Here is a 25,636-nt window from a genome sequence, read left to right on the forward strand (position 1 = left end):
GAAGTAATTAACAAGCAGGATCTGATTTATTGTATGCTCTGGCCCATGTCAGTAGAATCTCCGAAATTTGCTGAACTATCTATTATTCCCATCGTGGTAGCCTGGATTATAAGCAACGGGAATTCCGGATCTCTCTAATCTTATTCTCTTCCTCTCGTATTCTCTCCAAGTCATATGAACAATTTGAGATCCATCAAATTCTCCTTTTGTCTCAGGATTCGTTCTATCCGTAGCCTGAGTCTTCCTGGTATCGCCCCAACTAAAATCATCAAACTTCCAATAAGCATACGAGGGCAGAATGAAGTTCCATATTGGAAGAGAGGCAAGGTATATAAACATCCAAATCACATACATTGGATTTGAAACAGTCACAACAATAAGAATGGCTGGTAAGCCGAACACTATACCCATAAGAATCAATGACATAATGGGCTTATCAGGCGAGAATATTGCCACAATTATGATATACAATGTGAAGGTAATCGAGGCAGGTAGGACAAGTGTACCGATCAATTGGACAATAATGACAAACTGCATAGAAAAGCAGAATGTACCACAAAGATCTTTCACCATTGCTAACTCCATAAGATTATGGACTGTTGAGTTAATCCATCGGCGACGCTGCGATAAGAGAATATTGAATTTATCTGGAACGATAGTTTTGCAGACAGCCTTTGGTACAAATATCTGCTTTCTCCTAGGAAATGTTCGCAACATCAAAGAAGAAAGAAATCTGTCTTCACCTAAAAGCAACAAATTCTTTTTGTGTAAGCTGTCCAAGACATTGTCTGAATATTTGGCAACAATATCTGCATTGGCGAGAATTGGTACCCAAACATTGATATCCTTCGGTGCCTTAATTCTGTACATGCAGAAGCATCCGGGTAGGCATGTCACACTGCCAAACACAGACTCGAAAGCCTTAGCTTGGTGATGAGATATGTAATATTCAAACACTTGAATAGCGGTAACCCACGATTGTGTTTTGTTGGCAATTTTGGTTTCGCCACAAAGTCCCATTACTTCGGGGTCTCTCACCAATTCTGCTACCAAATGCGTTAACGAATCAGGGAAGACCAATGTATCTGCATCAACCATGAGCAATGCTTCGTAGAAGGTGGCCATTAGTCCCGTAACCTGCCAAATTGACTTCAACATTTCAAACTCTAACTCCGACATCCTCTCATTGAAAGTAATGCTTTGCAAAAAGGACATTAATATTATTTGGGAATCCCTTTTACCTCTGTTTCCCGGTTTGGCAGATGAAATCTCCGCTGGAGTACCACACTTCACTATAAGCATTATAGGAATTTGGGGCTGATTTTCAGGAGGAACAGTGGTATCGTCATATTGGTAAAATCCAGCGTATACTTTTGCCATATTATGTCTTTTGGAACCCTCAGCTACAGATACATACGAATGAGGCTGTACCTGATCTTTTGGTAAAACTAAATCTGACATCATATCAAGACAGATATCAGGGGTTGATTTCTGGTTGCCAGCACCAGTAATTAGGCCATCACAAATAATGATTATCAGTTTGTGAGAATTTGGATAGTTTGTGGTGGCAATGGAATCGATTGTGGTTCTGATACCTCCTTTATCCTCGGAATAGCATGTAACAAGACACATTGTATAGATTAATGGGTAACCAAAAGGTTCCCAGCCGACTGGAGGCTGAGACATCACATTGGGATGAACAAGAGAGGAATCCAATGTTTGAATATCCATATCGGATGATCCCTCTGGTACTGGATTTTTGAATGGATCTTGCACGTATGTCTCCAAAGTAGCTAACGATTGTGTAGACAACCCTCTTACATGTCCTCTGCTCTTCTGAGAGACCAGATAAGCTTCAGTGGTCATTGTGAGATACTTTGGAACGTAGTCAGATATCGGTTGTGTCTCCTTCTGATCTTTTCTATCAATAAAATCCAAGATGTCTCCACCCCAAGAAAGTCTGAGTGCTTTCCTTTTGGTATTGTTTGCACTGTGAGCATTTGCGCGAGCAGCCGCAAGAGAATTCGATGATTCGTCTCTGTTGTGGTAGTCTGCACGTCTTTTGGACATCATTGATTGAGATGAAGGGTTATCAGTCCATTCTTCAATTTTTTCTGCTTTGCTGTTCGTTTCCTTCAATGTAGATTTATTGACCCCTTGATTTGGAGCTACGAACCATTTGAAGTAGCAGGCAACTACAAATTGAACGATGACGAGAGCTAGCACAAACACCAAAGAGACGTAAAGAACTATACTTGCAGCAATGCAGCCAACAGTAGAAGTATCGATAACACCGATCTTCACTATTTCTACTAAGCAGTTTGCGACTTGACGTTGACTTGCATCCGAAAGAAGCCTGGAAATGTCATAGCCTTTCATGCTGGGATTGTTTTTGATGCTGTCAAACAATGCTGGATACTCAAGATCATCTTTCTCAAGCCAATCTAATAGATCCATATCTAGCACATTTCCGTTAAAGACCACCAAATTTCTGGTGGTGTTAGCAATATCGTCCCAGCTGTAGTAGACATTGCCTTCAACTTTCAAGGAGTAAAAAGCTTTCCTGGCCTTGGCCGAAGTGTGGCATGCATAGCCATCGTAATAGTCAAATGTAAAGTTTGGATGCGTTGAACCATCTATATCAATTGCTTTGCAAGGCATATACCATGCTAAGTTTCCGTCTTTGTTGGGAATTGTACAGTTCTCACGAGGAACAATAAGACCTCTGCAGTTTCCATTTACATTCTGAAAAAGAAGACTCGCGTCTTTACCACCGGCATTCACTGGGGAATAAAGCACGTTGGTTCCTGCTTGGATACCGGGCGCAGCAGGATGCGATGAAGAGTCCAAATTATATACACGACCGTTGATAACCAAATATCCAGTGGATATAGTATCGGCATGCAGTCTTGTTGTCATACCAGTACATACAGACCTAGTAAATCCGAATGTAAGAAACGCTATTATGCCACCTAGAACTAAAATTATGGAAATGAGTCCCATCTTTTCTCTCCAAGCATACTGTCTTTGAGCAGTTTTCAAACCAAAGAGTTGAAGCAACGGTGAGGGTGCCCAAAATGTAACCAGATAGCAATACTCCTTCCAAAAAGGAAAATTTCTAGGGTCCTTCTCTAAGTTCCTGAGTCTGCTAGATGTCATTGTCGTATAGTTTCTCCCAGTTAATGGAACGGTTTCAGGCTCTTCCGGTTGTATGGTATCCACGGATATTGCACTTTCCATATCATCATCGTCATTAATTACAAAGGGGAGAGCATTATGTGATGATCCCATATTAATTCCGTTATTTTCACCTGTATCCAAAACTTGCTGTGTAAAAGAAGTGCCTTTACCCTCGAAATCAGATTCTTTCATAGGTGGCAATGATTGCAGCGGTATATCGTCATGATACGTAAGGGGAAAAGTCTGATGGTCGTAATAACCCCTATATCCGCCAGTGGATGTGGCGGGCCCACTGTGAGGTCCCGCATACCCTGTAGGGTTAGGAAGTCCCGGCGTCATCCCAGTACCTACACCTAAAGGTGAACTTCTATAATGGTAATTTTGACTTCCAGAACAGGCTCTAGATCTATCTCTTCGAATTAACGACCTTCTTCGTCCCAATTTTCCCGATTCTGGGTCGTATCCTTGAAAAGCAGCAGAGTGTCCTTTAAACCCCTCTTGACCTTGTCTCTCTCTTTGTCCCCGATTTTGTTCCTCTCCTGGTCCTCTGGTTTCTCCTTCATCATAGTCGGTTGAAGTTCGTTTCGAGAATCCTGAATAAGGATTGTTTGAATTGGACATCTTTAGAGACCGTATATAATATAATTATTTGAATCTATGATGTATTTCTGTTAATAATTATTTGTTTTTATTTGGACCCTTCCGGGAATGTAAATAACGACAAAAGCCTTCTATCAAAATCTCTTATATTTTTCTTTGGTGTATTTTCTCCTCCTCGCCCTCTATTCCCCTGCCAAGCAGAATTCAAAGCAAGATTTTCAAGTGATTGAAAGCGTTAAATAGCTTGCATGAAACGCGTTCCATAATAGTCAATTTTCCTAATGCGGTAAAGTAATTGATTTTTCAAATCTTTTTTCGCGTAGGATGGAGGGAAAAAATTGTGTATAATTCAAGTTCCTTACATTCTTATTTTATTGGGATTAAGCACACACTTGTTCTTTGAGTTAACTTCTTTTCAACTGCAATGTCTGATAATCCAAGTCCAAGAAAAAGAACCCTTCAAAGCGATGATGAAGGTTCGTCAGACGAAGAAGTGTTTGCCACTTCTTCTTCACAGCCTCAATCTTCCCCGGCTCCTCCATCTTCTCTTCCTTCTTCGCCAAGACCCGAGGAGTTGCCATCTTCACCGGCAGTCCCTTTTGATGAGGACGCTGAGGAAAATGAGGAGAGAAAATACTTTAACGATATCGATGATTTAGAGGAACGTTTGGAAGAACAAACTGGTGTCGATTTAATAGGTGATGACATGACCAAAGATTATAAGTCAAAGCCAATTCAGGATCGATACGATATTGATGATATTGATGATAACAAATATGCAGCATTACCGGAGTCGGAAAGGAGAAGGGTTGATGAAATGTTGACTGCCAGAGACAAACTTAGAAAGAAAAGGGCTGGTGGTGAAGGTGACCTAGATCTAGATGAAGGCGAAGGCGCAGACGACGGTCCACGTGATGAATATGGACTTCCAATACAGAGAAGAAGAAGAAGACACAGATATGATGAGGATCCGGAAAGTTACTTCGATGATGTAGATCCTTTGACTGAAGAATTGTCGCTTGATGCTCTCTCAGAAGTGAAAGCATCATCTATTCTTGAGTGGATCACCATGCCCAATGTCACGAGATCCATTGCGCGAGAATTAAAGTCTTTCTTATTGGAGTACACGGATGAGTACGGTCGTTCTGTTTATGGTAGCAGAATCAAGACCTTGGGTGAGATGAACAGCGAAAGTTTGGAGGTCTCGTACATGCATATTCTTCAATCCAAAGCCGTTTTGGCCCTATTTTTGACATCCTGTCCCGAAGAGATGTTGAAGATATTTGATGTTGTTGCTATGGAGGCTACTGCATTACATTATCCCGATTATGGTCAGATTCACTCAGAGATTCATGTGAGAATTGCAGATTTCCCTTCTATCAATCAATTAAGAGAGTTGAGAGAATCACATTTGAACTCGTTGGTAAGAATTACTGGTGTTGTTACGAGAAGAACAGGTGTCTTTCCTCAATTAAAGTATGTGAAGTTTGATTGTCTTAAATGTGGAGCTGTTTTGGGTCCCTACTTTCAGGATTCTAACCAGGAGGTCAGAGTTTCTTACTGCACAAACTGTCAATCACGTGGTCCTTTCCGGTTGAACTCGGAAAAAACGGTTTACAGAAACTACCAGAGGATCACTTTACAGGAGTCTCCGAGTAGTGTTCCTCCTGGAAGAATTCCTCGTCATAAAGAGGCCATTTTATTGTGGGATTTGGTTGATTCCGCCAAACCGGGTGAAGAGATTGAAGTTACTGGAATTTACAAAAATTCTTACGATGGTACATTAAATGCCAAAAATGGATTTCCAGTGTTTGCCACTGTTATTGAAGCTAACTCTGTCAAGAAACGTGAGGGTGCCGCCAAGGGTGCTACCGATGCAGCATCTGCATTGGGAAGTAGTAGCTTGTCTCCTTTCCAATGGACAGAAGATGAGGAAAAGCAGATCATCAAGCTGAGTAAGGAGAGGGGTATCGTTGATAAGATCATATCTTCCATGGCACCTTCTATTTATGGTCATAAGGATATCAAGACAGCCGTTGCATGTGCATTATTTGGTGGCGTTCCTAAGGATGTTAATGGTAAGCATTCCATTAGGGGTGATATCAATGTTCTTCTATTAGGTGACCCGGGTACTGCCAAATCTCAGATTCTAAAATATGTAGAGAAAACTGCCCACAGAGCTGTATTTGCTACAGGTCAGGGAGCATCCGCCGTTGGTTTGACAGCTTCTGTGAGACGTGATCCAGTGACTCAAGAGTGGACCTTAGAAGGTGGTGCATTGGTTTTGGCTGATAAGGGCGTTTGCCTGATTGATGAGTTCGATAAGATGAATGACCAGGATAGAACGTCCATTCACGAGGCTATGGAGCAGCAAACCATTTCTATCTCTAAGGCTGGTATTGTTACTACTCTACAGGCCAGGTGCTCTATTATCGCAGCTGCTAACCCTATTGGTGGCAGATACAATTCGACTTTAGATTTGCAAAGAAACGTGAATTTGACTGAGCCTATCTTATCTCGTTTTGATATTGTCTGTGTTGTTAGAGATTTAGTGAACCCGGAGGCTGATGAAAGATTGGCTTCTTTCGTTATTGATTCTCATATAAGATCTCATCCTTTGAACGATGATGGACATGATGGTGATGAAGAAATGGATATAGCCGAAGAAGGTGAGACTGAGAATCTGGGAGAAAAGAACGAGGAGGATCTTATTTCAGCTAGAAGAAGAAAGGAGGAACGGATCAAGAAACAAAAGGAAAGTGAGATCTCACCAATTCCTCAGGAACTATTGATTAAATATATTCATTATGCTAGAAGCAGAGTTCATCCCAAATTGAACCAGATGGATATGGATAAGGTTTCTAGGGTGTATGTCGATCTAAGAAAGGAATCCAATACTACTGGTTCCTTCCCTATCACCGTTAGGCATTTGGAAAGTATATTGAGAATGGCCGAAGCTTTTGCTAAGATGAGATTGAACGAGTATGTATCTAGTACAGATCTCGACAGGGCCATTAAGGTTGTCATTGACAGTTTCGTTGGTACCCAGAAGGTGAGTATCAGAAAGCAATTACAGAGAAGTTTCATGAAGTATACGCTTCCTCTGAGAGGACATGGACAGCAGATTTCGGTGCATTGACTGCTTTTTTTATTTATGGGCTTTGTTTTTATTTGATCTGTAGTTTTGTAACAATATGCTTTACATCTTCGTGACCTCCTGGACTAGCTGATCGAATTGCTCGTTATTGTCAAGCCTACTGCGTAGTCTCCTCCTTAAATACTTAAACGATGAGTTGTGTGGATCTTTTGAATAATCAATGTGAAGCTGAGAGTTTGGATCGAGACCACTCTCGATCAGCTCCTGGATCTTCAAATTCGCTGAGGTGTTTTGTTGGCTACTGTCAAGAATCGTACCAAATTCAAGGGCAAGCAAGTCCGGTGTTTCACGGATAAGTTCGGCCTCTTCATGAGTTGTAAATATGGGAAGCTGTTCATCCTCACAGAGATGAGTTATAAACTCATCAATATGTCGGAAAGCGCTGGACTCACATACTGGACAGCTAATTCTGACCAGTATATCGTCCGATCGTGTCATTTTCAACACCACATCTTCCTTATATCCTGCTGGACGAAGGTTTGAGATATTTTTCTGTGCCTTCAGATGATGATACCCTTCATCGGTATTCTTGCAGAGCACAGATTCGGGAAAAGCGTTTTCGTGATAATCTCTAGATTCCTTTAAGGATTTCAAAGATTTGATAGCATAGATGTCCTGAAGACGAAGAAGAGCATCTATATCTTCGTTAGATTGTCCTCCTGTATCCATGGTTTGTAAAACTTATAGAGGACGAAGCCAGTAGTGAGTAATTGTCCTGGTTTCTCGCGATATTAGAAGAGCGCCAGAAAAGAGAAATAAGTTGTGGTTACGTCAGCGTAGGCAGGGTTGCAACCAGTAGAGTGAATTTGTTGCCGGTATTGTCAACTATTAATAGGCAGCTTACAGTTTGCATTACAAAAAGTAGCGAGCATGCCCTAATTGATTTAGGTCAAGCGAAGTAGTTCACACCCGGCTCCTCTTACTAGGCTGCAACACTCTATTTTTCATCCCTTCTTACCTCAAGACAGGACGACGTACAAGTAGCGAAACAACCCCGCTTCTTTCCCAGTCATCCTGAGAGTCAACTGAAATGGAATTAATAACTCACTCCTTGAAGCAGAATATTCCTACCCACCAAACTCATGAATTAATATCATTTTTCGGCCAATCAAGAGCAAGTACGTCAATGACAAAGCTACGGAACTTCCGCCGAGATATATTTTTAAATAGTCGCGATATGCAAAGGCAGAAAAAAAAATTTGGGGGAAATCAACTTTGAAAATAAACACTCAAACAAAAGTGTGCCCGAGATCTGAAGTTATTTACCACTTCCATTTAGTCACTAGACGTCCCTATTGCTAACATGGTTCAAGATAAGAAGGTTCCGCTAAGACCTAATGAAATATTTACATTCATTCCTAATCTTATAGGTTATGGACGTGTTGCGACACTTGTACTTTCGTGGCTAACTATGGAGAATTATCCTTTGGTCACTATGCTTATATTGTACTCAACGTCGTGTCTTTTGGACGCTTTCGATGGTGCAGCCGCCAGAAAGTATGGTCAGTCAACTAAGTTTGGTGCAGTCTTAGATATGGTTACTGATAGATCGTCAACTTGTTCGTTGATCGTCTTTCTTGCCATTATCTATCCAAAGTGGTGTATCTTTTGGCAGTTTTTGATCTCATTGGATCTCTCTTCTCATTACATGCACATGTATGCCATGATTAGCAGTGGTTCCAGTAGTCATAAGAGCGTGTCCAAAGATACAAATTTCTTTTTGAGGCTATACTACTCCAACCGTGTAGTCCTCTTCATGGTGTGTGCCCTCAACGAGATCTTCTATATGGCTCTCTATTTTGCTCATTTTGAATTAGGCTTGTTCCCTTTTACCCAGATACCATTGGGCGTTGCTCTTGTTTACATCTCTGCTCCTGTTTGGTTATTTAAGCAAGTTATGAACGTTGTCCAGATGATCAATGCTGCTGAGATCATGGCTGGTATGGACTCAAAGAATTATAACGAACGTAACAAGCTTAATTGAAACACATATGCATATACAATCTGCTCTCGCTAGATTTCTGTTTCTTTCTTTTATCTTCATTGCAGTCCTTCCCAGTATCTAATTTCCACTACAGTTTCCCTGGTTTGTTTTATGTCTACCGTGTTTTCTCTGGCAAGATTAATTTTTATATTCCAGGAATTATGGTGTAATTAATATACGTTCTTTAGTAGAATGATCTGTCTATTCCAGTTGTATTGACAATAGTGTCGTCATTGCTCAAGTCATAGATGAACTTGTTTGAAGGTCTTTTAAACGAAGTGTTCAACGCAGGAGTGTTAGGAGAAGAACGTAATGGAGTACTACCACTTCTCAGATATCCTCCTTCCACGAGTTGTTGTGGCAGCCGTTTCCTGGACGATAGGAGTCGTTCTTTAATTTTTTCGGGAGACGTGGTGTTCCCATTATTTGTAGTCACTTTTCTCTGGGAATTTGTGGATAGGTTCATGTTTGCAAATGATCTGGAGATTTCCATCGGATCTGTATTATTGTTTCCGTCTCTTTTACTTGGACTCAACACCGTTGGATTTTCGTGAATTAGAGATCTTGCGATGGGGATATTGTCTCGATCCTGAATTTCATCGTAATCATCATGATAATTGTGGCTACCATCTCCACGATTTCCTTGAACTAGCGGAAGTCCAATGATTTTTCTTTGCTTATTATTCAAAGGAAGATCTAAGCACTTATCCTGAGGCTTTAGAAGTCGTATGATACTTGCAGCAATGTTGATGCAAATCACACCATAAACAATTAAGTGAACATACCGAAGTACGGAAATCCAGTCTTTATATTGAACAACAAGTTCTATATGGTTAAGCTCAAGACGAATGTAAGCAAGATTAGAAAGAGCGATGATGAAACGATAGGTTAGAAGCAAAAGGATGCAAATAAGTAATTTTCTTCCTTCATAATCCTTATTAATAATTCTCTTAAGAGCTATTTCCGTATAGGGACTGTCAATGCCTGTATCTATATCGCTATTATTCATAGTAGTCTTGTCCATTTTGTCCGATGATAGAATGGAATGTGTCCGCTCACTTGGAAACTTCCACTCCGGCGAACGGTCTATTTTATCATCATTATTGGCAGGATGAATGGATGTATCCGGCCGTCTTGAGTGAAATATCGAACGTTCATAAATTGTAGAGAATAAAGTTTGATTCTCTTGATCATTTGACGGAAGACTCCTCACAGAGTTCTCGTAATCCAGTTTCTCTTTCTTCTCCACCTTTTGTTTAACGATAGAAGAGTGATGCAAAGCCCGGTTTTCGTTTCTATATGGGGAAGACAGTACTAAAGGCTGGCTGTTTGCATCCAAAGGAGTAGAAGAATCTAATGATGAGCCTCCTAGTCTAAGGGAGTTTGCATTTGACTTGAAAGGAGACGGCACAAGAGATTTAATTGGAGTATAAGGGCCTGCACCCAAATTATGCCGAATGGAATTGGTGGCCCCTAATATATCGGAAATATCAGTTCTTGAAGAACCTAGCTCTATTGTATTGGCAGTTTTCATTCTCTCTTCTTCATGAAGCGGATTTCTTTTAGCCCAAAGAAAAGTGTCATCAGCAGGAGTGGAAAATGAGTTACTATTGGCAGAGGAATGCAAAGGTGTTTCATATGACATTTGTCGTAACTAAAAGGATGACGAAAACACTCAAGACAAGTTTAAAAGAATAACAAAAAATTTACGTCGCGATGAGGGGCTCCAAATATTATTGATATTTTAGGTAAATAAGAACATTAATCAAATAGACTCAACTACTCCAACGGCCAATAATTAGGGAATAAGTAGTGCATCCTAATATTGGCACGTCTATCTCTGGCAGGAGGTTTTGTACTAACAGAAAATTTCATGCTTCCGGAAAGATCGCTACCGACCTCACCAGATGCAATTTTAGGTTCCAAGATCTGGATAAGTTTCTCGGCCACTTTATGAGCGTTATCACTATTCGCCTGTAAGTTACCAACAACTTGCTCCACGGTCACAGGCTCTTCGGACTCATTCCAGGCGTCATAGTCTGTGGACATGCAGATCATTTGGTAAGCGATCTCTGCTTCTCTAGCCAACTTGGCTTCTGGGATACAGGACATGTTTATAACAGCACCTCCCCAAGATTTGTAGAGTTGTGACTCCGCTCTAGTAGAAAATGCTGGACCTTCCATGCAGACTAAAGTGACATCTCTTTTCTCGGTCTCCTTGGTATGTAATCTAACACCATCTCCTTCCAAGATGTCAGAGCAGTGGTTACCGATAATCTTGTTAAGTTTAGGGTCAAATGGCTCACCAAAGCCTGCATGAGCCACAAAGCCTCTCTCAAAAAAGGTGGATTTTCTAATACCTTTAGTACGATCGATAATCTGGTTTGGAATAACAAAGTCACGTGGTTTAATGTGCTCTTGCAATGAGCCAACGGCGCTGAAAGCAAGGATAACCTTAACACCGATCTTCTTGAGAGCAGCAATATTGGCCCTATAAGGTATATCAGATGGCTGGAGATCGTGGTGAGGGCCATGCCTTGTCAAAAAGGCTATTGGAAATCCAGTTTTGGTTCTGGCAATGGTGATTTGGGATGAAGGCATGCCCCATGGGGTGGAAACGCTGAGCTTAGCAATCGGCTTTAATGCCTGAAGTCTGTACAAGCCTGTACCACCGATAATTGCCAGAGTCACGGGTTCTCTAAATTCATGCGCAAGTTCAGACATGTTGATTGCTTGTATTTGATAATAAAAAGAGTTTGTAAGCACAAATAAACAACTTTCAAATTATTATGGGTTTCTTTAGGCATCGGATCGATGCACAAATCTGGGAAATCTCGAAATCTCCGATCTCCAAAATTCAATAATTGTTAGCTCTCATTATTGAAAATACTCCTCTGGCGTATAGAAAGGGAAATTTATGTTTTGAGCAAATTTAAGATCTGAATCGCTGAAGTCTTTCTTCCTTCCAGCGGCATCTCCACAGTAGAAGCTCTCTTTGTAAGAAATTCGGTCCTTGGTAATGCCTAAATCAGTAAGTAGTTGTTCGAACATTCCTGTAGAAGGCTTTCTGAACCATGAGTGTAGTTGTTCCACTGAAGTGTTGATACTGTTGTCATTTTTGGCGCGCTTAGTTGCACAGTAAATTACAATTGGTAGCTCAGAAGGTAATGCATCCAAAATAGTGGTTAATTTTTCAATCAAGTTGGATAAACTCTTTGATCCCTTTTTGTTTGTGACACCTCCCTGGTTACTGAAGATAGAGATCATTAACGGTGTGGTTGATTTTTCCTCGAGTTTGCTCAATTTCTTTTTGATTGTGTCATACCTAAATTTCCAATCAGAGGAACTCCCGCTGAATGTAATGCCCGATTTCGTCTCTATGAGTGTATCATCGAGATCGAATGCAGCTATACGATATTTCTCGGCAGCCGGTTTCTTTTTATTCCTTATTTCTCTCCAACGTTTCGATGTCATACGTAATCCATGACTTCCCATCAACTTGCAGTTAATTGCATGGTCTCTCTCCAAGTACTTAAAAACTTTACCGTCTATAGTAATTTTCTGATTGAATTGGGGCTCAAGAAGAGTAGATATATCTGTTCTTCGTTGTCTTTTCTTTGGTTTCACTACTTTATTGACTATCATCATTCAAAGAGTGAAAAGAAAAAACTATTTACCTCGAACCAAAATCAACTTAAATATATTTATTTATATACAGGCATATACAAGCTATTATGAAGCTCTGCATAGTAGTTCTCCTTCGCGTGACTTCTTCACAGCTTCAAACAAGTTCAGCACTTCATTCTTATCGGTCCTCACAAACACAACTTCGTCCGGCTTAACAGGCGGAATGAACCTAATTCTATTTCCCGAAGCAAAATGCTTGAGTTCCTCATTTGTCAATTTGACTCGTCTGTTTGGCTTAGAGATCAAATGAAGATTTGATAGCACCGGCTTGTTGTTTCTGTATTTTAATCCCAGCCATAGTCTTCTTGTCGAAATATTGTCAGGAGTGACATCCACTGCTGTGATATCTGGGCCATTAATGGAACCCCTTTGCACTGAGGAAATGAACCCCTCTTTGTAAAGGCCCAAAGCTATCTGTAGATGAAGTCTTGTATACGGCACCTTAGCCAATGGGAGTCTGGCCATTGTGCAGTTTTGTAAGTGACAACATAAGTTTGCCAAGTTAACCAAAGACATGCCAAATCTGTTTAGTTCAGATGTCTATAGTTGCAGTCTGAGAGCTGACAAGATCAAACAACAAGAAAAAAATTTATGTTTTCTCAACTGAGTTACTTAGGACGAAAAGATGATGAAGAGACTAAAAAGTCACCCTATGCCTCCGTACACCAATACGGAAAAATTGCAGTATCATGAAGGTAATGCTTGGTAGCTTCAAGCCTGTTTCTTATCAATAACTACAATCATCCGACACTTTTCTTCGACTTGACTATGCTAAGAAATTTCTTTGGAAAATACATTTCTTCAGGCACAGCTGTTCCTTTTGTATCCATTAAAAGGACATCATGTGCTCGTGTGCATTCAATGACTCAAAGGAAGCCTCGAATAGTGAGAAGAATGTATTCATCGGGATTCAAAAATGATGATGGTATGAATAATAAATTCTTTGCTCGATGGTTTATTATCGTGGCTCTTTTTGGTACTGCTGTATTTGTGAAAATTGCGCATAGTATCAAAGAGGACAAGCACAATACTACATTCAAGAATAAAAACAAGTCTTATTCACCAGAAGAATGGCAGGAGCGTATTGCTGATATCAAGAAGAAGCGCTTTTCGTTTACTTCGGGTGAAGAATTCTACCTCTTTCCCTTTCCACCGAATTCTTCGAACAGTGCTGATCAGCTTGTCAAGAAGTTGGGTGGCCAAGAAAGCGTAGGTGTCATTGATCTTAATCAGTTAATTAAGGAGCAATTGGAGGACCCTAATTCGCAGTTTGGTCGGTTATTAAATGATACGCTAGATAAGGAAGATGATAAATTGGATGCTTGTCATTATAAGTTCACCTATGTTTTAGCTCCTGGTGTGTTTACACAGCTAGTTAAGGACAGGGCTTTGAAACTGCGTGAAGAAAATTCCAAGATTTCTCGATATGTGGTGTTGAACTACCCAAACACCATTGAGGAAGCTGTAAAATTTGAGCAGAAGGTTGCCACCGTGACGAAATTGTTGTTCTCTGGTAAAGAGCCGAAAGACAATAATATAGTTGATTACTTCAGCACTGTCGATAAAGTTCAAAGTGTTGATAAGATACCAAAAATGGAGCCAAAGTTGATTTCCCGTGATATAGTTCCCGAAAAGCTTGAGCAGATATCACCTGCCGATTCTCTCGATGAGAAACCAGGTGAGAACTCCTCTATGATCAGAAGAGCTCAGTATAAACTTAGACAAATGGGAGAGCCCATTCGAAGGTACGGTGAGAATGACAAAGACGTTATCGACAGGTTATCACAACTCATAAAGCATTAGAAATTACGTGTATATATGTAAGTTTTTTGATTTGTTCATTGTATATAGTTAAAGTCAAAGCTGAAGTATTGAGCTTGCCGTTTGTATGTATTCGAGGTCTGTTTTCTGAGAGTATGAATAATTATTCACGTCATTTTTGAGAAGTTTATGGACTAACCCTTTCGATTGTACTTGATCTCTGTTGAGCGCCCAGAAGCTAACTTGACCAAGTTTATGTTTCTTGGAAAATTCAAGTATTTTCTTCCAATCATCGATACCAAAGACTGAACCGTCATCATTACGTCCTATCATTGGACAAATCCCGAGCATATTCCAAATCTGGTAACTTTTTTTTTCCGGATATAAATTTTTAAGGGATTCAAAGGTCATCTTCATGATTCTGATGTTTTCTTTCCCCCAAGATGAGTTTAGAGGTAATGGAGTATAGTAGTCCATAGTCATACAATTGATGACGTTGACAACTATTCCCGAGTGCTTGAATTTCCGGATAATACCCAAGGCGAGGTCAGCAAGCCCTTCATCAAACTCTATTGGAAGGGTAAGTGATATGTAAAAATGAGATCCGAATTTTTTTGAAACATTTCTCAGTATCTGAATCAACCGGTTGATTCTAGCTTTATTCTCTAGAGTCTCACCTTCAATATCTAAGTCGATTCCACTAAAATTGGCTTCTGTGAGTAGTTGAATTAGTCTTTTAGACTCTTGCCCCACAGTAAGCTTATCTGAAGGGTAATGACCAGCCGCACCACCAATAGAAAGGATTACGTTTCCACTAAATGTTCTGATCTCAGGTATCCATTCTTGAATCTCCTCGAACCTATCTGTAGTGAGGAAAGCTAGAATGACAGTGGTAAGTTGGGTCTTATTATTTACATCACAAAGTGACGAGATAGCATATTTTGGATTGTTGAATGACCAAGCGAAAAGATATGGTGAAAGAATTGTCATCGGTACAAGAAGACTACACATGAAAACCTATTCAAATCTAATTTAAGCGCTAAAAGGCTTTCATAATTTTTATTCACAAAGCAGTTTAAACACAGAACATAGAAAGAATCTAAAAGAATCAGACCTTACTTCAGGAATGGTATACTTATCTTACGATTAATTATTGCTCTGCAGTAAAGAAAGCCACTTAGTCTTTATTTCTTAAATACAACTATAAGTTTGTCGCACACAATGTATTTCACTAGGCTCCACAGCCCAGCATCACCTACTCCACAGCCCAGCATCACCTACTCCACAGCCCAGCATCACCTACTTGGTCGATCGGAAATTGGAGAATCCCATTAGTTTCACCATGTCGGTATCTTCACCGGTGTGATAAGTAATCTGCTTCTTTATCTTCTTTTTCTCACTCTTTTCTCGATTCTTCAATCTACGTTTCTCTCTTCTCTGTCTATCTGCCTCCTTTCCTAACTCGATATTCCCCTTTATATTCACACTTATATCATCTGCAGTCTCAGTAACCTTCATCCTAAGATATTCCAACCTCTTTTTGATATCTTCCAAAGTGAACTTATTCGAATTTTGAGCCTCCACCTCATCAAACCCAGAGTTGACTAGATGCTCTTTGGAGTTTAAATGCTCCAAGAACTTTAAGTTATCCTTGTACTTTCGACGGCATGTCCCACAATAAAAACCTGCCTCCTTGGAATTCGAAGAAGTAATCAGGCTAACCTTATTAAATTCATCTATTTGTTGGATCTTATTTGATCGATCCTTAAAGAAGTCGTGCGACTTTACCTGCTTCTTATCCTGAGCACCATTCTTCTCTTGAATACTCTTCTTAAACCTTTCTTTGGCTTTTTTCGCATACTCATTCTCATTCCAGGTCCGTCGACCGAAGCTTTGCTCCTGGTCTTTGCTATCCACCATTAGCGAAAGTAAAAAAGGAAAAGGGGTGGTCCCCTATAAAAAGCTTGCATTAAATATGCCAAAAGCACGTACCGCAGTTGGTAGACGCGGTTTCGCGCGCGTTGCCTCAGGGGTGCGAAAAAAAAAGTGATGCACGAACGCGCCAAATGCATACATAAATACCTCTTGATATCGTCACTTCTTGTTGGCTTCATTCTACTACTCTTATTATTATCTTGAATATGTTACATCGATCATCATCTTCTAGATCTAGATCTGTGTCTCCTCATAAAATCATTGGAAACAGAACTCCGTTGGGAGTGAAAGACTTCAATATACAAAGGTCATCAAATACATTTTTAAAAGCATGCAAACCTTCTGATAGTGAGAATGGAGAAATAGAAATTTCGCCTTCTAAAAGGTCACTGCCAGAATATTCCGCTATTGAAACACGTTGCTCGCCTACCAAGAAGTTGAAGCAGGGAGTGCGATCCGACAATAATCCGCCATTGTCAAACTCTCCTTCGTCGTGTTCTTTATCTCTTCCGTTCAAGATATACGAAGATCCGCAAGACTATAATCAAATTCTTCGCTCTGAATTTAAGAGTACTCTTTGCATAAGTAAGGTTTTATCGAAGGATAAAGAAAACAGAAATTTATCTTCTCATAAACTCCATGAAGTCTCTAAGGAGAATCTTCTGACTGATAGAGTACCACAGACGTTGAAAGGTAAACTGAGGAGACCACTGGAGGATTTGTCAATTATTGACTACCCGGGCTTTGTCCAGAGACACGAATATAACGGTAGAGGCAACGAGAATAAAGTTCTACTTCCTAAGGACCAACTAATGTCTTCATGGATGATGAAATTTAACGCCAATTCGAACCGAAAAAGAGTTCTTTTAATCCCATCGTACGTGACTCCTCCGAAAAAGAGAGTTTTGAAGTATAAATACGTGAAGACCTTGAATGATAAGAGATTTTCATCAAGGACTTTGCATGCCGTCGACGATAATTACTTGTCCTATGATTGTGGCAAGAGACTTAACTTCACTGTATTTGATGATACCCTAGATAAGATAAACTAGATTAATGAATGAGAAGACTTTACTGATGTAGGCAAAGAAAAGAAAAGAATGTAATAAAAGTACAGTAAGAGAGGCGGTAAGCTAATGTAGCTGCTTGCTGAGAGGCCTTCCTCACCAAAAAACAAAATAACGAAAAAAAAAGTGCCAAAGCAAGGACTTGAACACTGTAAGAAGAATAAAGCAAGGAAAAAAGCAACCCGGTTATAAAAGAAAGCACCAAACAAAAAAACTGCATCGCAAAACGACCACTAAGTCAGAAGTAATTGGGGTAGAAGCAGGAATTTAACCATGATTTGGTTAGAAAAGTTGACAAATAAGTTTAATTCAACATCACCCAATCCACTTTCTTGTCCTAATCCCTGGAGCTCTTTTTGACTTTCATACTTTTCACCCTTTTCAAGAAACCACCTGAATCGAGAAGACTCTTCTTTCTACCCAACTCAGATTTTTGCTGCTCCTTCCGTATCGCTTTCTTCTGAGTTACAGTAGATGCAGGAGCACCATCAAGGAACGTACTAGAACCTAAACCTAAAGTAGTATCACCATGGACAGGTGTAGATTTTGTGTTCACATCAAACCTCGTCTCATTTGGATTACTTGCAATGTCGTTTAAGCCAACTGTAGAGCGACTAGCCTTTTTAACCACAAGTCCGTTACCATAAGGCGTTTTACCTGTGTAGAACTGCAGACGTGGGGGTTGACTGCTTGATCTCTGTTCAGATGGAGAGACCTGCGCGCGTAATTGCTGTTGTGATGATGAGGCCTGTCTGTCCTGTGTAGGCGGTGTGTTGGCACCCCTGGAAATTTTAGTACTGTACAAAGGATCTTCTTCACTAAGTCCGAACACCAAATCATATTGGTCCGCCTTCGAATGAAGAGGACCCACACCTTTGATAGAATTGTTGGGACCATCTGGTGGGAACGCCAGTACAGGTGCCTGCTTGATATCCTTATTACGATGCGGAGTACATGCATCGAATGGACCATCATGGTGGAATTTGGCGCCACCATAAAATCCCGTCACATCAAGTTTATCAATGGTATCCAAATTCTTTGGCTTCTCCATAACAAATTTTCGTCTTGAGGAACGATGTCTATGTAATCTATGTCCTTCATCATCTCTGTGGGAATGATGGTGATGGCGAGGATGGTGTTTACGATGCTCGTCATGTGAGGGCAAAGAACTTTGGCCAGCACTTCTTGACCTGACCCTACCGTCAGACAAAATTTCTGTTTCTTCAGTCGCTGTCATTCTTTTACGGTCCAAATTTGAATGACCAGGGTTACCAGATCCTAATTCGGGTTGGCCATCCCATTGTGTTCTTGAATGTCCGGAAACCCTGACAGTCTTGGCACGACGCGGAAAAGAGGCCGTTGGAAACGGATTGCCATCAGATTCTAACGACTCTTTGATATCTCTTGGATACTCATCATTAGCATGCTCATCACCCACGGCCTCTTCATATGTGGGTGGCAGATCTTTTTCATAATTTGGGAGCAGAGTAATGCTATCAGAACGCGGTGGCACCCTTCTCCCAGTGCTCGTTTTCCTGCTAGTCTTTTGAGAACTATTTCTGCTAGTCATATCTACGAAAGGATTGGTGCTTGTTTTTCTTCTCAAACTGATACAAGTTAGATGTTAGTAAAAGGGGGCAAGAAGCAAAAAGGAAAGTTCAAAAATTCACATCTATTCAACGTCCGATTGACAAGTCCAATGTCATGATATGTTTGACTATGCAGATCTGGAATCACCAACTTTGTACAAATTGAAAAATCCCCCACTATTTATTTTTAGCAGCACATAGACAAGCCACGAAAAATACGCCACATCGAGGGCTCAGCGATACTAAGGCTTGACAACGAACGCCCCGTCAGCTCAAATCTGGTGATGCGTATTTGTCAGTCCGTTCACTATACTGTGGAATCTAGATGAAATCTTCAACTTATCATAGCCTGCAGAGCCTTGTAACATAAAGCCAAAATTTGGGAATAGATGTGAAAAGAGAGAAAAAAAAAAATTCCAGGGAGGATTGTTTGTTATACTTACATGGTGGAATCAGATTTGTGAGTAACTAACCGGGGCTTTCTGTTCTTGCCATTTTCAAGTGAGAGACCAGTGAAATCTAAAGCTTCATCGCCCTCACTGAACGAGTTGCTATCACCGTCACTTTCAGATTCCTCCTTGATACGCTTGTCCATCCATTGCTTGAACTGTGCATCTTTGGAAACCGTGGCTTCCTCTTGAAGGAGCACATTCCGAAATGGATTGTTGGTGGAAAGTCGTTTGGCAGAACCAGATGATGAGGTGGATAGATTTGGGTGCCGATACATTGGGATATATGGGAAAAAAGTGATTAACGCGATTTGGAAGCAAAGAAAGTAATGAAAGAATGTATAACTGATGAAAATCTCAGCAGGATATATGTACCAACTTATTAACTTCTCAAAAAATATTAAAAAAACACCCTTAACTTTATTTACCTCAAAAAGAGAAGTAGTTGTCAATCGATCAAGATAAATGAATCGTCTTCAACGGCGGTAAGTAAGCCTCACTCCATTTGAGGGACGGACGAAAAACTTAGAACCCATTCAGAAACAAGTTAATTTAGCGGCCAACACACGCGAGCCAGAGTAAAAAAATAAATAATTGGAAATTTCAAGGGGAGCGGGCGAAAAAATCGGATTAGGGGACAGGGTGGATGGAGCTCGGAGAGGGTCCTAGTCTAGTGGCTTTGCGGCACCTGTAAGGCCCCAAAGGTCTGGAAAAGATAGGTGCCCAATCCAGATGGTGGGTGGTGTGAAAGATCAAATGAATCATTCCCTAAGCAATTAAATCTAAAATTTCTTTATAAACAGGTAAAATATTCAATTGGGTTCATGCGATTGCACCTTCTTTCTGGCGTCACGACTTCTTTGACCAGCATTCTGTATTATTTCCATAGTCTCGTCTTTGAGCTCGACTTGGGCAGCCTTAATTAACTTAACGTCAAACAAATCACCACTTCTGGAATCGCTAATCATTCTCTTAACTATACTTAACTTTCTGCCGAGACTCTCTTTTTCCTCTTCCAAAATAAACCGACTCCAGTCGTTTATTGCTTGCTCACTGTCAAACACAATGAGTTCCAAGTTATTCACATGCTTCAAGTAGTTCAATGTCATCTGATCTTCTTTAGTAGTTTTTTTACTTTGCTTCACCAACTGCTCAACCTCGGCCTGAGACATACCCGTCTTACCAAACACGGTAATTGAAGCTCTTTTGCCACTATCTTTGTCAAGTGCACTTACCTTGATAATACCATCGGCATCAATGTCAAACGACACTTGAATTTTTGGAACACCCTTTGGTTTAGGTGGAATATCAGTCAATTTGAATTTACCTATCAACTTGTTGTCCCGAACCAAAGGTCTTTCTCCCTGATATACATTAACGTCTATAGAGTTCTGTCCATCCACAGCTGTTGAATAAGTTGTCTGGATCTTGCATGGAACTGTAGTATTTCTAGGTATCAAAGGTGAAAATAAACCTCCATAGGTTTCGATACCAAGAGTTAATGGTGTCACGTCCAAGAGTAAAACGTCCTTCACTTCACCAGAAAGCACAGCACCTTGAATAGCCGCACCGATAGCCACAGCTTCATCTGGATTAACCTCCGTATTTGGCTTCTTATTGAAAAAATCGCCCACCATCCTTCTGATTCTAGGCATCCTTGTCATACCTCCTACCATAATCACTTCATCTATATCACTTCTCTTCAAATCAGCATCGGATATAGCTTTCTTCAAAGGTTCCATAGTCTTCTTAATCAAGTGCATTGTCATTTCATCTAGCTCTGACTCCGCCAATTCAAAGTCAATGTTCTCATCCTTTACAATGAATGGTATTTGAATCCTGGTTTTATGGACATGGGAAAGTGCAATTTTGGCCTTCTCTGCAGCTTCTTTAATTCTTTGCATAGCCATCCGATTCTTTGTAATGTCTTCATCTCCTTTCTGGCTATCCTTGAATTTTCCTACAATATACTTCACCAAAACATTATCAAAGTCCTCTCCTCCTAGATGGGTATCTCCGTTGGTGGATCTTACCTCAAACACACCATCATCAATGTCTAAAACGGAGATATCGAAAGTACCCCCACCGAGATCATAAACAGCCAGCAAACCATTTTTCTTCTGGTTCATTCCATAAGCTAATGAAGCAGCAGTAGGCTCATTCACAATTCTTACCACATTTAGACCAACTAATTCTCCAGCAGTTTTGGTGGCCTGTCTTTGCGAATCATTAAAGTATGCAGGAACAGTAATAACAGCATTCTTTGCTTCGCTATTCAGATTGGTTTCCGCCACATGTTTCATCTCCTTTAGCACAAATCCACCAATTTGAGAGGGCGAATAAGAAAGGTTCTCTCCTACGGTGGTCTGTAACCAGGCATCGCCATTTTCATGCTTCACCACTTTGTACGAAAGATGTGAAATATCGTTTTGAACTTCATCATCCTCAAATTTCCGTCCTATCAACCGCTTCGTCGCATAAAAGGTATTTTCACTGTTCACTACGGCTTGCCTCTTTGCTGTAGCACCAACAAGGACGTCACCTCTTGTCGTAAATGCCACTATGGAAGGAGTAGTTCTATCACCTTGTGAGTTTTCCAAAATTCTGGGCATTTCACCTTCCACAACGGCTACGGCAGAGTTTGTGGTTCCCAAATCAATACCGATAACTTTGACAGGTTTATGGACTGCAGCTTTAATAGTACTCCCAGAGGCGTAGAACCTGCGAATAGGAAGTGACAATCTTGGCAGTCTAGGAATCCTACATGTTGATCCTGTAGTCCTGAGTGATTGCCTAAATGTGATTGAAAACATTATCACAAATTCTATTGATCTGCAAACGCAAGAACACCGAGCAAAGAACAAACTGCATGTTCAATCTGTTTGCTCTTATATTCGCGAGAGTTCTATTTTTCGTCGATTCGAGCAGATATTGATAGGATTTCAACTTTATTTATCTACTTGCTATAGTTCTAACAATGGTCCCATTCCGACACTTCTCCATCCCCTCATATCAATATTCCAACCCTTCCAATGAGAGAGTCTTTCCTTAACATCAGCGGCATCTAGGTAGTCTGTAGAGAGATTGTTGAAATTACTTAAATTCTGGAAGCTGCCTCTAGGATTCACAGGAGATCCCGAGAAGACAGAATTATTGTCATCATCATCTGAAAATAGCTGTGTCGCCACCTGCTGATGATACTGTTGCGGAGAGTCTGCTCTAAGCTTATTAATCTGCTGGTTGAGAGCTTTGATTTGCACCTTCGACGTTTCATATTCATTTTTCACCTCTTCAAGTTCCAATTCCACGCTCAGTTTTGCAATTTTTAACTCAGAATTCTCATGTTTGAGTGAGGAAACTTGCTCTTTGTACTCGTTTACATCGCCTGTTAGTTTTGTCACCTGCTCTAGAAGACTTGTCGTCAAAAATGTAGATTTCTCTGGTGTTTCCGAAGAAAGAATATCCTCTAGTGGCTTTTCATTGACATTTTTCTTTGGTTCGTCCTCTGGTTCGTCCTCTGGTTCATCCTTTGGCTCATCTTCTGGTTCGTTCTTTGGTTCGTCCTCTGGTTCGTTCTTTGGTTCGTCCTCTGGTTCGTTCTTTGGTTCGTCCTTTGGCTCATCCTTTGGCTCATCCTTTGGCTCATCCTTTGGCCCGTTCTTTTTTTTCTCGTTTGATTCCTTTGTAGACTCCTCAGGGGTTCCCTCTTCGAGGTGTTTCTTCTTCTTTCCCTTCTTCCTTTTATTTTTCTTCTTCAATTCCTCAAATTTTTTTCTCGCAGTCTCAAGCCTCTCCTCTTTCGTCAATTCCCCGTTAGATTTGTCGACTTCACTCATACTATTGAATATATCTGAAGATAAGAAGGCAGCTTTGTGTTTCCCTTCCGGTTTCTTTATCAGCCATTTCATTAGTGTCGCGGAGCCCTCTGAGTCGATAGTCGTGATCGACCCCATCAAATTTTTTTGTTTTTATCCTTGACAAATTCCCTAATTGGGGTAACAGTAAATAGATATATTTTAGTACAAGGAAATAAATAGTAATAGACAATATTGATGATCTAGGCACTCTTCCGTTTCATATCTTCTTTATATTTCTAGAAACCATTTCGAGTAAATAATGACCACAGCAACGTCCAGTAGTTATGCTAAGAACTTTTGGTCACCAGATAGTGATGCTTCTGTATCCTTACTAGTTGGCCATTTCAGGGACGGATCTAAGACAATTAGATATCTTCTTCAATTTTACCGGGAAAGATTGAGCATTGAAGAAGAGTATGCAAGAAAACTCAACAATCTAGCAAGAAAAAGTAATATCGGAACAAAAGAGAGAGCTGGGAGTACATTGCGTGATAGTTTAGCGATGTTAGTGGAGGAGACCAAACAGTTGAGTAATAGTCACTCTTCAGAGGCACAGAAGATCGCAGACTTGGTATATCAGCCATTGAATGAATTTCTTAGTAACCTTAAGGCCAGCAACAAGCCTTGGGAATCTACCATTGTTGAGTTTGTGAGGTACAAAGAATCGTTGAAGCTAAAAACAAGACAGGCAGGGAAGAAGTACGAATCATCTTGGAGTAAGATCAATGGCTTACGAACAGAACAGATCTTGCTGGACGATACGGAAGCTAGAAATGTTCAAAAGAAGATAGACAAACTAGCTGCAGTGATGATTGAAGAGAGAGAAAAGTTCTACAAGCTCGTCACCCAGTACAACCAGGTGCAAGAGTCCTTCAAGAAAGAATGGTGCAAATACTGCGAGAACTCTCAGTCTTTGGAGGAGGAGAGAATAAAAACTATAAGAAGAAATATTTGGGAGTATGCCAACACAATTAGTTCATCTTGCATACAGGACGATCAGAGTGCCGAGAACATCAGACTAAGCCTAGAAAAATGTTCATTCGAGAGAGACATTGACGAATTTGTCAATTCAATGGGAACTGGAGACAGAACCGGTGTTCCAATGAAATTTGTCGATTTTGCCAAGGGAGAATCAAAGAAGAGTAATAGTGCTGGGGTAGAAGATGAAGGCTGCCCTGTAGACGTTGATGCCTTACTAGCTTCACGTAGGAAGGACAGAATGCTGAGATCCAAAGAAAAGCTCCTAAAATCATACGTAAACAAGAAAGTACCACCAGACCTTACTGAACGGCAGCAGACTACGCTTGAGTTGGTCGATAGAAGTTCGAAAACATTTAAAGAATTGGAGAAGCAGGCTGAAAAGGAAACCATTGCAAAGGCACCCTCCGAACAAGGTTCGGAGCCAAGCACTTATAAAGTAATGTCAGAATATTCGGGTACTACTGCCTATACGAGTGATAGATCCTCATCTATATCTGCAGCGAAAATGAAATCGAAATTAGAAGACAACGTCTTTTCGAACCCACTATTGAACTCAAGATCTTCGGCAGGGTCTGCATATTCTCGAAAACTAAAGAACGTGGATTCAAACGAGGTGCTCAGAGATAGTCCTGATCCGCTAAGGGCCTATCTAGATGATCTTTCTCTTGGTGGTAATGGTGATATGAAAAGATTTGAACAATCGATAATGCCTAGGAGCGAGATAATGCCAACTCGAAAGAACTTACCAGAGTCCCAGAGATCACAGAAAGGAAAATCGATGGGTTTTCTCTTGAAAAATGACATGAAGTCAAGTCCGATGACAGAAAAACAAGAAAATCAAATACCGCATCCAGATTTGCAGAGCATAGGGCTGGAGGAAAAGCCTTCAGCGGTCAACATACATAGGCTCCAAAAGATTGAAGATGGACCATCGAACCTCAGTTCAAGAATTACGTCAGTGACATCACAAGGCCATCGGGTCCCCTCTATGAGAAGAGCAAAATCCCAGGAGAACTTAAACTTCAAGTTCATCACGAGCGAGGATCTACCATCACACTCATCGGAAGGATTTCCGGTTCTTAAGTACTGTCGTGCGCAATTCGATTACTCACCCGAGATCGACCAAGAGCTTACCTTCAAGAAGAAAGACATACTAATGATATTGCACCAACAGCCCGATGGCTGGTGGTTTGCCGAGAATATCAACACTGGAGACTCGGGACTCGCCCCAAGTAACTATCTGACAGATCTATAAACGGTATTACAAAAAAACATTGGATCCTCTTCAATATTGTATTATTACTAAATAATTAAAAGTCTATACATATAACTGGTCTATCAGAAAGCAAAATATCACCGAATATGCAAAAGCTTCGGGACGAGATAATG

The 25,636-nt window shown here is 40.5% G+C and overlaps 13 protein-coding genes across 13 annotated transcripts; 4 read left to right on the forward strand and 9 right to left on the reverse strand.

Annotated features, from left to right (window-relative positions):
* Positions 1-75: 75 nt before the first annotated feature.
* On the reverse strand, positions 76-3,801 carry FOA43_000734 (uncharacterized protein; the record flags this gene model as incomplete). Its single annotated transcript, XM_038921061.1, has 1 exon — positions 76-3,801. One exon carries the CDS (start codon positions 3,799-3,801, stop codon positions 76-78), a length of 3,726 nt encoding a protein of 1,241 aa, XP_038776989.1.
* A 403-nt stretch (positions 3,802-4,204) lies between these two features.
* MCM2 (MCM DNA helicase complex subunit) lies at positions 4,205-6,919 on the forward strand (the record flags this gene model as incomplete). The annotated part of the gene is made up of 1 exon (XM_038921062.1): positions 4,205-6,919. One exon carries the CDS (start codon positions 4,205-4,207, stop codon positions 6,917-6,919), a length of 2,715 nt encoding a protein of 904 aa, XP_038776990.1.
* Positions 6,920-6,979: 60 nt separating this feature from the next.
* FOA43_000736 (uncharacterized protein) lies at positions 6,980-7,606 on the reverse strand (the record flags this gene model as incomplete). The annotated part of the gene is made up of 1 exon (XM_038921063.1): positions 6,980-7,606. One exon carries the CDS (start codon positions 7,604-7,606, stop codon positions 6,980-6,982), a length of 627 nt encoding a protein of 208 aa, XP_038776991.1.
* A 634-nt stretch (positions 7,607-8,240) lies between these two features.
* FOA43_000737 (uncharacterized protein) lies at positions 8,241-8,921 on the forward strand (the record flags this gene model as incomplete). The annotated part of the gene is made up of 1 exon (XM_038921064.1): positions 8,241-8,921. The coding sequence occupies one exon, from the start codon at positions 8,241-8,243 to the stop codon at positions 8,919-8,921; it is 681 nt and encodes a 226-aa protein (XP_038776992.1).
* A 184-nt stretch (positions 8,922-9,105) lies between these two features.
* FOA43_000738 (uncharacterized protein) lies at positions 9,106-10,079 on the reverse strand (the record flags this gene model as incomplete). Its single annotated transcript, XM_038921065.1, has 2 exons — positions 9,106-9,993; positions 10,074-10,079. 2 exons carry the CDS (start codon positions 10,077-10,079, stop codon positions 9,106-9,108), a joined length of 894 nt encoding a protein of 297 aa, XP_038776993.1.
* A 621-nt stretch (positions 10,080-10,700) lies between these two features.
* Positions 10,701-11,645, reverse strand: MEU1 (S-methyl-5-thioadenosine phosphorylase; the record flags this gene model as incomplete). The annotated part of the gene is made up of 1 exon (XM_038921066.1): positions 10,701-11,645. One exon carries the CDS (start codon positions 11,643-11,645, stop codon positions 10,701-10,703), a length of 945 nt encoding a protein of 314 aa, XP_038776994.1.
* Positions 11,646-12,653: 1,008 nt separating this feature from the next.
* Positions 12,654-13,124, reverse strand: FOA43_000740 (uncharacterized protein; the record flags this gene model as incomplete). Its single annotated transcript, XM_038921067.1, has 1 exon — positions 12,654-13,124. The coding sequence occupies one exon, from the start codon at positions 13,122-13,124 to the stop codon at positions 12,654-12,656; it is 471 nt and encodes a 156-aa protein (XP_038776995.1).
* Positions 13,125-13,376: 252 nt separating this feature from the next.
* FOA43_000741 (uncharacterized protein) lies at positions 13,377-14,411 on the forward strand (the record flags this gene model as incomplete). The annotated part of the gene is made up of 1 exon (XM_038921068.1): positions 13,377-14,411. One exon carries the CDS (start codon positions 13,377-13,379, stop codon positions 14,409-14,411), a length of 1,035 nt encoding a protein of 344 aa, XP_038776996.1.
* A 1,257-nt stretch (positions 14,412-15,668) lies between these two features.
* FOA43_000742 (uncharacterized protein) lies at positions 15,669-16,234 on the reverse strand (the record flags this gene model as incomplete). The annotated part of the gene is made up of 2 exons (XM_038921069.1): positions 15,669-16,210; positions 16,231-16,234. The coding sequence occupies 2 exons, from the start codon at positions 16,232-16,234 to the stop codon at positions 15,669-15,671; spliced, it is 546 nt and encodes a 181-aa protein (XP_038776997.1).
* Positions 16,235-17,708: 1,474 nt separating this feature from the next.
* On the reverse strand, positions 17,709-19,687 carry FOA43_000743 (uncharacterized protein; the record flags this gene model as incomplete). Its single annotated transcript, XM_038921070.1, has 2 exons — positions 17,709-18,885; positions 19,404-19,687. 2 exons carry the CDS (start codon positions 19,685-19,687, stop codon positions 17,709-17,711), a joined length of 1,461 nt encoding a protein of 486 aa, XP_038776998.1.
* A 534-nt stretch (positions 19,688-20,221) lies between these two features.
* Positions 20,222-22,222, reverse strand: FOA43_000744 (uncharacterized protein; the record flags this gene model as incomplete). The annotated part of the gene is made up of 1 exon (XM_038921071.1): positions 20,222-22,222. One exon carries the CDS (start codon positions 22,220-22,222, stop codon positions 20,222-20,224), a length of 2,001 nt encoding a protein of 666 aa, XP_038776999.1.
* Positions 22,223-22,372: 150 nt separating this feature from the next.
* On the reverse strand, positions 22,373-23,513 carry FOA43_000745 (uncharacterized protein; the record flags this gene model as incomplete). The annotated part of the gene is made up of 2 exons (XM_038921072.1): positions 22,373-22,813; positions 23,511-23,513. The coding sequence occupies 2 exons, from the start codon at positions 23,511-23,513 to the stop codon at positions 22,373-22,375; spliced, it is 444 nt and encodes a 147-aa protein (XP_038777000.1).
* A 67-nt stretch (positions 23,514-23,580) lies between these two features.
* On the forward strand, positions 23,581-25,502 carry FOA43_000746 (uncharacterized protein; the record flags this gene model as incomplete). Its single annotated transcript, XM_038921073.1, has 2 exons — positions 23,581-23,588; positions 23,615-25,502. 2 exons carry the CDS (start codon positions 23,581-23,583, stop codon positions 25,500-25,502), a joined length of 1,896 nt encoding a protein of 631 aa, XP_038777001.1.
* Positions 25,503-25,636: the final 134 nt, after the last annotated feature.

This window comes from Brettanomyces nanus, chromosome 1, assembly GCF_011074865.1.
Source record: "Brettanomyces nanus chromosome 1, complete sequence".
Classification (NCBI taxonomy): domain Eukaryota; kingdom Fungi; phylum Ascomycota; class Pichiomycetes; order Pichiales; family Pichiaceae; genus Brettanomyces; species Brettanomyces nanus.